The sequence below is a fragment of the Eleginops maclovinus genome, chromosome 7, assembly GCF_036324505.1.
Source record: "Eleginops maclovinus isolate JMC-PN-2008 ecotype Puerto Natales chromosome 7, JC_Emac_rtc_rv5, whole genome shotgun sequence".
Taxonomy (NCBI): Eukaryota; Metazoa; Chordata; class Actinopteri; order Perciformes; family Eleginopidae; genus Eleginops; species Eleginops maclovinus.
Window position 1 is genome coordinate 19,147,172 of NC_086355.1, and position 11,003 is coordinate 19,158,174.

At 38.1% G+C, this 11,003-nt stretch overlaps 1 protein-coding gene across 2 annotated transcripts in view; it reads left to right on the top strand.

Annotated features, from left to right (window-relative positions):
• ramp1 (receptor activity modifying protein 1) overlaps positions 1-10,323 on the top strand; it is a 58,063-nt gene extending 47,740 nt beyond the window's left edge. Inside the window, exons 3-4 of one of the 2 annotated variants that reach the window (XR_010166182.1) lie at positions 8,349-9,056; positions 10,090-10,323. Coding sequence is in view for 1 of the 2 variants with exons in the window: in XM_063888598.1 (XP_063744668.1) it covers positions 8,349-8,604 (256 nt within the window). In the remaining variant the exon portion in view is untranslated. Of the gene's footprint in view, positions 1-8,348 lie in introns of both variants that reach the window. The other variant, XM_063888598.1, reaches the window with a different exon arrangement.
• The last annotated feature ends 680 nt before the right edge of the window (positions 10,324-11,003 follow it).

Here is an 11,003-nt window from a genome sequence, read left to right on the forward strand (position 1 = left end):
AGTGAAGTTTCTAAAGCTTGCTGTCCTTTATGTTACCTGGGAGTTACCGCTAGGTTTAGTTAATGGTGTATAATAAACCAGTATTATCTTCTTCATCTACTGTGAATGTCAATCTATAATTATTTCTGTTGGACTTGCTGTACATAAACATGTCACTAACAGCGACAATGTAACATAAATAGCAATGAAAGCTAATGTAAAACCTGAAGAACTTGAACTTATCCCAATAGAACTTGGCAAATACATTGGTAATTCAATGTTAAAAGTATGACTCACTTAATAACAGAAAACTGGACAAATGTAACAAAAGCAATACAAATGTAATAAAACATCATAAATCAGTTTTGGTTCCCACTGCAGATTCCAGAGCTTTTGAAGAGGCTCTTAACCTCCTAAGGTTTATCTTAAGACACTATGCTTTTGAGGAAACACCTTTTAAGCTTAAGGAGATTTGCAAGATTCATCATGTTTGCCTTGAACTGGTGTTGAGGCTGGAGTGTATTGCTTCTAAGACCTGGAAGCAAACATGTGTCACGCTTCTTGTTTGACAGTTTGAACTAATGTCTGTTTTGATAAGTAGCACCAGCAGGTCAGCATTTGTAAATACTTTGACTTAAATTACGTGCTGCAGCATTTCAGTTTATGTGTGCCAGTCTATCAGGGAGATATTTCAGTACAAGCAGAACAAACATTTACACACACACACACACACACAGCCATGTCTTTGTGGTATTAAACGGTACCAGAAAGATCATCCGTTTTGGGGACCACCCTTACTGTGGTTTACAAGTAAAACAATCAGACAGTATTGTTGAAGAAACATAAACAGTAGAGGTCACTGACTGGACACACACACACACACACACACACACACACACACACACACACACACACACACACACACACACACACACACACACACACACACACACACACACACACACACATATAAAGTGTATAACCTGAGCAAATTTATATCAGGATATAAACACACACAAAGCCCTCAAATACAAATAAAGAACATATGCAATTATTCACACAAGCCCATGCATGTCAAAAACAAACGTAAAGCTCCATCTGTTCACATAATGATAAATGAAATATTTGATATGGATAAACAATGAGAGAAGAAAAGTGAGAACAAATATGAACAGTGAGAAGACCAAATGTGTGTTTGTGAGCGGGTTTTTTAGGGTCTTACATCATTCGAAAAAAGTATCTTCAAGCTTTCAAACTGCAGAATGTTTGATCACGTTTGCTCTTTTGTAGGAAAGAGAAAGACTTTCATAAATATACACACACACACACACACACACACACACACACACACACACACACACACACACACACACACACACACACACACACACACACACACATACACACACACACACACACACACACACACACTTGTGCACAAACTCTATCTCCCCCCAAGGAGAAGAGATGCGGGAAGTTAGCAGAATAACAAAGTAGAAAGAAAAGGGGGAACATTTTGTCTGATGTGCTTGGTAGTGACAGTTTTTGTTGTTTGGTTTTTATAATTTCTTTGTTTTCAGACGGAGGAATCCCTACCTTTTTCTGTGCAGGAATCTTTATAGAAACAAATGTGAGTGATGGTGCTCATCTGGCCCTAAACATGTAAAGAAGATTTAGATTTCAGCAGATTAATATCTGTAGGTGTTATCCTCTTCTTAGCTGGCCTGCATTTCTTTGATGCCTGGCCCATTTTTCCCAGGGATCCCTTATCAAATGTTCCTCCCACTTATAATGAACATCTTTGCTGATTAAGACTTCCTATAATCTCATACGCTTTTTGCACTATATTTGCATAATCCATGAATTGGTCATACATAGACATTAGGTTTTCCCGTAACAGGGAATGCTACATTTCTTATTCGGAAAATACTAGACCCTTCTTTTGGTTCTTCTGTTTGCTGTTTTTTGAAAAAATGGTATTATTGTATTTTCAGGATGGCAGCACTCACTATTTAATATTTTAATGTAATCACCTATAAATGTCCCATCTGTCTGATCTTTACACAAGCTATTAAACAAGGAGAAGCGATAACTTACTAATAGCTGTAGATTAAAAAAGAAAATGACTTCCAAACAAACTCATTATATAGCTCCCGGGGGTGTGGAGCCGAGTTATGTTTATGACACCACATTGTAATGAAGTAAATTGCTCTCATTAAGACCTGCAGAATGGATGATCAGCGTCAGGTTTCATTATCAGCATACACTTAATTAGAAAAATGATATACATTGTTCATGAAACGTTAAATAAGGCAAAGCCTGGGATAATAATTCAGAGAGGGGATCTAATGTGAGCCCTGACCTCAGAGCTGAAGGAATGAGTCTTGAACCCAAAAGGAAGTTAGCATTTTAGCACTTCGGAGTTCACTTGTTTTAAATACGTTTCTGGGTAGATCTTTAGGTCTGTGGTAATGCAATCCTATGAGATTTTCAACTTTAGTTTATGACAGCAAATATGTCAGTAAATACCCAACTGCCGAACTGTCTGTAGCTAATACCTCTCTAAAAATGAGCGGTTGCTACTAAGTATCGAAATGAGACTGCGAAACCTCATTACGCCTAACATTAGCCACGTTTAGCTTAGCGTTGTTGACCTTAAGTAATGGGCTGTAATTTTGTTTGTTTATATCCTTACATTAGCTATTTATTCCTGCCGATTGCATTTACAATTCAAAAATCATAATCTGTGCTGAAAAGTATCTTAAACAGGTGACATGTAAACATGTAAACGTGTCTACCACGGATCAATTGTTTTGCAATATACCAAAATCCAATAGAAAAGTCCTATTGGCATTTTGTCAAGGGAACCCGGGGAGATGCTAAATATGTCATCCCTGCATCACTCTATACTCGGACAATTTTGTTGAAACATATTTAGTTAACTTTAATTTTCAGGTAAAAATCTTCATCAAATCTTTAAAAACCCACCTAAGATACACAACACTGAAGCTCTGTACACATTAACAGCAGTTCTGAAAGTTCAGATTTGACTTGGGATAAGTAGTTGTATTACTACTCTGCAAACATAATAAAGACTATAGGAACAAATATTCATATGTAGAAAGTATGATTTGTGACAGAAAAGTATTTAAGTGTTTAGTTGTATTAACATGCAACAGTAGCTAGTTGTGAGAGCCCTGCAGTAATATGCTGTTATTGTTCAAAAGTAATCTACAATTCGTCCTTGCAGGTATATGCGGTAAACGCCTTGTTCAGACAACTGCATTTCTTTTTCCTGGAATCCCCTGTGCTTCCTCATAGATGTTTGCCACTCTGATGGTTGTTTCAAAGCAGGTTTAACACTGCTTAATATGAACTACTCTTGAATATAAAACAACTCAAGGCTTGTAAAAAGGGCAACATCAAACATAACATCAAGGCTTTAATTATGCTTCCCACATTTCTTTTTCAGAGAAATGTGACATATAAAAAGCCGGCAGATGACAGAGGTGACAGCATGCAATTAGTCAAGGATATTTCAAGGCTGGTGTTCAAGAAGTTTAGTCAGAAATGTGTGTGATTTTATATGTTTTATTAAGAAAAAGACTAAATAAGGACTGTAACACACTAATATATATACGTTTTTTTGTATTGTTTTACTTCTAACGTTGACTGCACCTGTCATAAACAGCGACTTTTATCCGTGAGCAAAAATGTGATTCCCTGTAAATGTAATTGAGAATGTGGTTTACTTGCATGTGTGCTGATTTAGGTAACCTCCGTGCATATCCTATCATCCCTGTCATTAATAGTCCGTTAGTAGAATGAGGGAACAGTCCTTTCTCATTTCTCAAGTCACTGGAGCAGCTTTGCTCTCTGTCACTTTTTATTTATTCATTATGCAGCTTTTATTTATTCACACTCTGCTCTTCAGTCAACAGATCAAACTACCTCAAACAGCATCCAGCCCTCTGTCCTTCATCTTTTACATATATAGTCAATTAGGCTTCCTGTCTCTAAATCATCATTGATATGCATGTCAGCATCTCTTTATTTCTATAAATGTATGTGTCAAGCTCTGTTTTTCCTCCTTATTAGGAGCTGGTTATGAGCTGATTTTCCGCTCACATACCTACTCATTCTATGAAGGTATTTTATTGATGTTTGCACCTTTAGATTACAACCTGAAAACTAATATATTCACAGGCTGTGAAGTCATTTCCAAATATCTTTTCACAGAACTCTCCTACACCTTTTTGTTGTATCACTCCTATTGCGTACTTCACCTCCCACACACTTGTTGGGATTTTTGTTCAAAATCGAACAAACACTTGACATGAGAGTGGGCACAGTTCCATGCAGAAACTTCACAATGCATGCAATCTGACAACTCTCCTAGCCAAGTAATAAAAGAACAAAAACTGCACTCACAACAGGAGAATACATCTGTAAGCAGTGAGGTTTGTATTTTTTTGCCTCTACTTTGACGTTTCACAATGTATAAAGCTTTTTAGTTTTATTATTCTGCCTGTTCTGCAGCACCTCTTTTCACCTTCTGTCTGTAACCAGAGCCCAGTCTGCTCTGATTGGTTAGCTGGCCGGCTCTGTTGTGGTTGGTCGACCGCTTAGAGATGTCACACCCATTAGCCTATCATTTAAAATGAGAGCTAGCCAATAGAATGTTACTTAGTGATGTCATTATGCCAGGGAAGTAAACAAAAGAGTCCAATGGAGGCATTTAAGGCAGGGGGTGTGTGTGGGAAATAAAGTCCCTCTGGATGGAGCTTTGAGATTTTAGCCTATGCTGACCATTTACATGCACAATACCTATATAACACACTACAGGAAAGGGAAAACCCCAAAAAGCATAACAGGGCCTCTTTAAGTATTCAAACAAACAGCTTGATATGCTAAATTTGCTCATGTGTTATCATGTTCCTAATATAAGTGTGCATGGGGTCATAAAAAGGGTTGCATTAAAGTTGTAGAAGTTTTGGCACATAATGCAGAATCACTTTTTGAGGATTCTGCTTGTGGCAGACTATGGACGGTGCATGTGTTTAGTGGATCAGACAGAATTTTACATTGCTGATAAACTCACAGCATGAGATGATTTCCCTCCCATGGGCGGTCATCTTGGAACTGTTTTTTATGTTTTTCTATACTTAATACATCTATGTTGAGGCTTTGAACAGTTAGTCAAAATGTAAATACGCCTTTTCTCCAATAGACGACTCGAAATATGACTTCTCTTCTCTTTCTTGCAGTGGAGTTATGCACTTCCTTTATACAACCACCATCCCACTTTTCGACTTTGGAGACTGCTTTAACCTTTAAACAGAAATGTGCTGTAAAAGGCCAGCATAAGTTTATCAGGACATCTAAAGTGATTTAGAATAGGAGCCAGGGCCACAAACTCTGTTACTGTTTGGAATAGCAAATCCTGTGTGAAGCTTCTCCGTCTTTGTATAAATACACCAAGTCTTTCCATCTCAATGTTCTCTTCTCTGTCCTGAGATTTAATCTGGCAAATCTTAACTGGGATACAAATGTATGCCATGCTGCTGGTGCTCATACGAGTAGACTACTTGAATAAAGATTTATCCGAGCATCCATTAGTGCTAACAAAAGCATCCAGCATAGGGTGTCTAGCTCTCTGGGTAAACGGATCGCTTTGGCCTTTGTTCAGCCTAGTGATGTAACTAAAGGCTAGGTCATAAATACATTTTTTTACTTTAAAATGGGCAACTGCCCACATCCGGAATATAATTGCACATATAGCAGCCAGCAGTAATCATGTTACCACTCTTTAGGTTGCTTACACATATATGGATAGATAAACGACACAACATTTAGATATATTTTGCGGTTTTCAGAAAAATGAATTTATCTTCATTCTCTTTTTTTTCCAACCTCAGGTTAACTGTTGCAGCTTATACTTGTGATTTAATTGTGAAAGGATAATAAATTAAAGACATATTTGTTCATTTGCAGGTATATATGTGTATTTTGTGCCTCTACTCTGACATGTTGACATGCATTTATGTTCAAAAATGAATTATTCTACTCATATTGCCTGTGTTGCAGCAACTCTTTTCACCCTCTGTCTGAAACCAGAGCCAGTCCCCATTTGCACAGCACTGCATTTCTTATTCGTGGCACAAAGGCTGCTCCTAAGATCCAGCTGAAACTTCTACGTATAATATTTCTTTAAAAATACCATTAGTTCCACCAGAAGGGCGCATACCTGCCATGACTTTGTGTCACACAGGCTGTTTCTCTTCATGTATTCTCTTGAATTAAGTTAGATGATTAATAGGAAATATGAAAATGACAGTGGACTACATTTTGCACATACACACTACATTTCTTGTAAAATCTGCGCCCTGTCAGGTTCCATATGACCTTAGCTGAGGTGAAATGATAACTGACACCTCTTTGTGTAACCACCCCTGCCTCGACTCTGATGTGACTTCTTTTACTCGTTGACTCATATACATTCCCAGAAAACTCAGAGCTCATTAAACCAGCCTTCTTTTTTTTCTCCTCTACAACTGAGTTAGAACTTCAAGGAAATAGCAGAGGAAAGAAAACACGCCCAGACAGACTGAGTTTGCCACCCAAAGCTACCGTAGTGCTCTGCAGTGCTGGTCCTATGCCAACCAGCCCTAAGCTGTTTACATCCCCAAAACTTCCACAAAGAAACTCTGTGTGGGGAGGCACTAACAAAATCTGTCAGAATATTAAACAAACATTAAATCTGAGCTCTGCTGATAACAGAGGACTGGTAGAGGAGACGTTCTACACAACATATAATGTTTGGATGGGAGGGCAACGCTAACTATTGTGTTGTGTACCCCATACAGAGTTATCACACAGTAGTGTACATATTCGGGGTTCTATGGTCATAAATGTATTCACACTCACTGCTCTTACTAAACTTGTTTCTAGTCTATGCCTCCATCCCAGCATCATATGGCAGGAAAATGGAGTAAGCATCTAGTTTGACAATATAGTAGCATTTATTGGTTAAACATATTTCCCTCATGAATTGGTGGAGACTAAAAATGGAGTGAATATTGTACTTTAGTTAGTCAGGTTGCCAGAGACACAACTCCATATAAGTGCTTATGTTACTCCAAGTCTGCTAGAAGTGCAAGTAGGGAACTGTCAGGGTGTTTATGCGCTGATCTAACAATCGAAGGGTCAGCGATTCAATCCCCAGTCCCTACAGTCAACATTGGGTAATGTCCTTCGGCATACTCAACATCCAAATTGTTCACTTAGTCCTGACTACTATATTAAAGTGTACGTATGTCGCTTTGGATAAAAGCGTCAGCTAAATAACATGTGCGGTAATAAGATGATAGTATTTGATTTTTTTCATTGGAGATTTGGAAGTCACTTTAAAAAATCTGAAACTAAAAGATATGTAGGGAAGTCCTGCATGTCTGTGTGTGGTGTCTATAAGTCTGAAATGCTGCCTGTACCTTATAGACTATATGTGTGATGACCTTAATTTGTGCAGTTACAGTGTTCTCTGTGTGCTCACACATAATCATGGGCCATTACCTCTATTATGATGAAGATCGACTCACCATGGAGGAGCAACACACACATACACACACAAACACACACATACACACACAATAATGGACTATAGGTACAACCTCTCCCTTGGCTTTTTTTTGTGAGTGTCTCTAACAGTGAAGGACAAGTGTTTTGCATCTGAGCCATCTGCCATCTGGTACAAGAGTCATACTCTTCATTGGGCTTGACAAGGTTTTATAAAATGAACGGTTGTAGAGTTCATCATCTTATCAAACACCTAGTAGTTTGAGTAAATAAAACAACAAGAGTTGTTTTTTACAGCAAATGTTATTGTTGACCGTTAGATAAACTTCTCCTCTGAATAGTCAAATCGAGCAACCATAACTAGGCATGGCAGTCCTCTCCAAGTGAAAATTAATGTAAATGACACTTAAATCTTAACTGTCTTCTTGAGCCTTTCCAAACCATTGGCAATTGGACATTTGAAAAAAAGAGTCAGGTTTTTTTACCTATTATTCTTACTAGTGCTAATGTTAAAAAGTAAACCAGAGGCATTAGCCGTTAGCTTAATGAGCTAAAAAGCTATAAGTTACCAAAGCCAGTGATTAGCTTATGTTTCAGTGTTAAAAATTGAAAGTCTAAGGTCCTTTTTGTGTTTAAAAAATGACCAAAGAAATTTGAGTAGCTCCTTCATATTTGCCATGTGAGATTGAACAGTTTGACAGACATTACAAAACTTACAAAGATAAGTGGAGGTGGAAACCTTCAGTTGATCTTCACTGTGTAACTATTTCCCTCTTTTGTTCTGTCGGTAACAGACTCTACGGCGAGCTAACAAACTGCACATACCTGGTGGCGCGAAGATTGGACTGCTTCTGGCCCAACAGATTGGTGGATGAGTTCTTTATCCGAGTCCACAAGCACTACTTCCACGACTGCTCGTTGTCTGGACGGCTTCTCGAGGACCCGCCAAATCGCATCCTGGGCCCCTTCATTGTAGTGCCCATCCTGGTCACCCTCCTCATGACGGCTTTGGTGGTGTGGAGGAGCAAGCGCAGTGAAGGGATTGTGTAGGGAAGGGAAAAAGGGGGCCATGGTAACATAACTCAACACAAGAGGTACTGATTGTCGCTAAGGTTTCGTCATACTCAACCCTCAGTGGCCAAAGAATCTCTTTTTCTTGGAGGAAATAATTTCAAAAGGACCAGAATCACCTCACTATGTACCTGGAAATGGATCCAGTCGAGATAAATGTAAAATCAGTGACATGGATTTAAACCATTTCTTTGGATAACCAAGCGAAGAAGAAGTAATCTGTACTCTTGAATCTGATGTGGAAGGAGGTTGTAAGTATGAAGTAAAACATTACTTTTTGAAACACACTGCTTCAAAGAATCTTGTCTTTGGTGTTGATGCCAAAACTCAAACAAACAACTATTTTTGGAGACCAAGAAAAGTAACTGTTACCTACTACACAACAAAGGCTACAAAATGACATTTAATCCAGCTTCAGTAAAGGAACCAAGGTAAATCAGATTGTATGTGTAAATGTACATATACTGTAAATATACACAGTGTGTGCAATAAGAGATGCATCTGTCAGTGAATTGTCAGAATGTCTTTCTAACACAGAGCATCAAGAAACCATATATTACACTAAATTAATTTCTTTCAGATGCAAATTCTGTGTTTCCATGTCATGCAAAGATACCCCATTTTAACATATGTGCATTACATTCAGAATATATAATCTTTATCATGCAGCTTATATTCACACATTCAAGCTACAGTGGGAGAACAGTCTGTCTTTTTTTTTTGTATTATTTCATTTCCTCTGCTCATCAGAACCATCATGTCCTCAATCTATAGGCATACCCAGAGCTTAGCCTCCCTCTGAATTGAAAACAGAGGCAGGTTTCTCTCTCATATTGCAAACTGAAACAGCTCATGGAAAAATGCAGGAGATAATGATGTCACGTACTTAGGATTGGCAGGTGTGAGATACAGGTGAAGAAACAGCACGGCACAGAAAGAACTGTCGCTACACAAGGGTCAAGGCCCCAATTTGGAGGGCCTGTGATGGCAGTTTTCTTCCTCCACAACCAGGGAAACTAAAATGAAGAACTGCCAGCAGACACACAGGTGGATTACTAGAGATTATGAAGGCCAAGATAAAAAGTGTAGAAGTTTGGGGACTACAGACAGTTAATTAACCCAAAAATATCACAGTGTTTCTGATTTTGCCTCCTCACACACTTCTGTTTTCCACGTTTGTTACCATATACAAAGACACTATCCAAACAATTCAATTTAGGCAGCTATGTGAGGATGTTCCAAGAAAGAAAAAAGAACAAACAGTAGAAAAATCACAAATCTCACTACAGAGAGAACATAAAGCAATGGATTAGCCAATGCACATCTCTGCTGAACACTGCCTAAAGCATAGTTTGTGTATCATGGACCTTAGGTTTTATTGATTCATGATCTCTCCGTTTAGAACAGTGCGCTGCGTGAACTATTTTCTCATTGATATTTTTGAATGCTCTCTTTGCTTTATAGATTCATTGACCTGTTACCTGCCCGTCAGCACAGCACACTCGAAAGCACACCCACACTTACCCAACATGATCTTACTTTTTACTTTGTGCCAAATGCTCTTGGAAAATGGAGGGCAACGTTGGCGTTTAAATGACAAATGTTCTGTTGGAGTGACTTCTAATTATTGAAATGTAATCTGTGATCATGACAAAAGTTGAATAAAATATCAGATTAACTTGTCTGATACAGCTTGGATTTGTATGTATGTTTCTCATGTGTCAAGATGATTGGTAGAAAAGGCTGTGTTTAATATGAATGATGAATCCTGCATTTATGTATGCGTAGCTTAGTTAAGAACATTGAGTCATAATGAATGCACTGAATTCAAGCCCCTGTGTCATTTACTGAATTGTACAAAAATGTGAAAGGAAAAACTATATTTAGTAAATTGTAAAGAGAAAAGGCCGATAATACGTCAGAAAGCATATGTATAGCAAAGGATTACCTGGGAATTCACATTCAGCTGGAAAAACAACCCTTGAGGAGACGTATATTTAATTGAATTAGAGGACACAGATTGTTCCCAACTGCTTCATATTAGATCATGAGATTTTTTTTTCTGCAAATTAAAATCAAGACACTTGGTTGATGTTGCAGCGTGTTGTCGGTTGAATTGTTTTGGTCCTGCAGGTCAAGTGACATTTCAATAATGTTCAACTCAACTGTCAAGTCAATTAAAAGAAGTCAAAGTTCAATTAATTGGAGACAAGTCTAAGTCAAGGGTCGAGTAATTTGCATAGACTGTATGTTATTCAAGACAAGTCTAAATAAAGCAATTTGAGACAAGTCTAAGTCATGTTCGAGTAATTCCAGAAAAGTCTCAGTCCAGGATTAGGCATTTGAGACAAGTATAAGTCAAGTTTCAGTCACTCGAG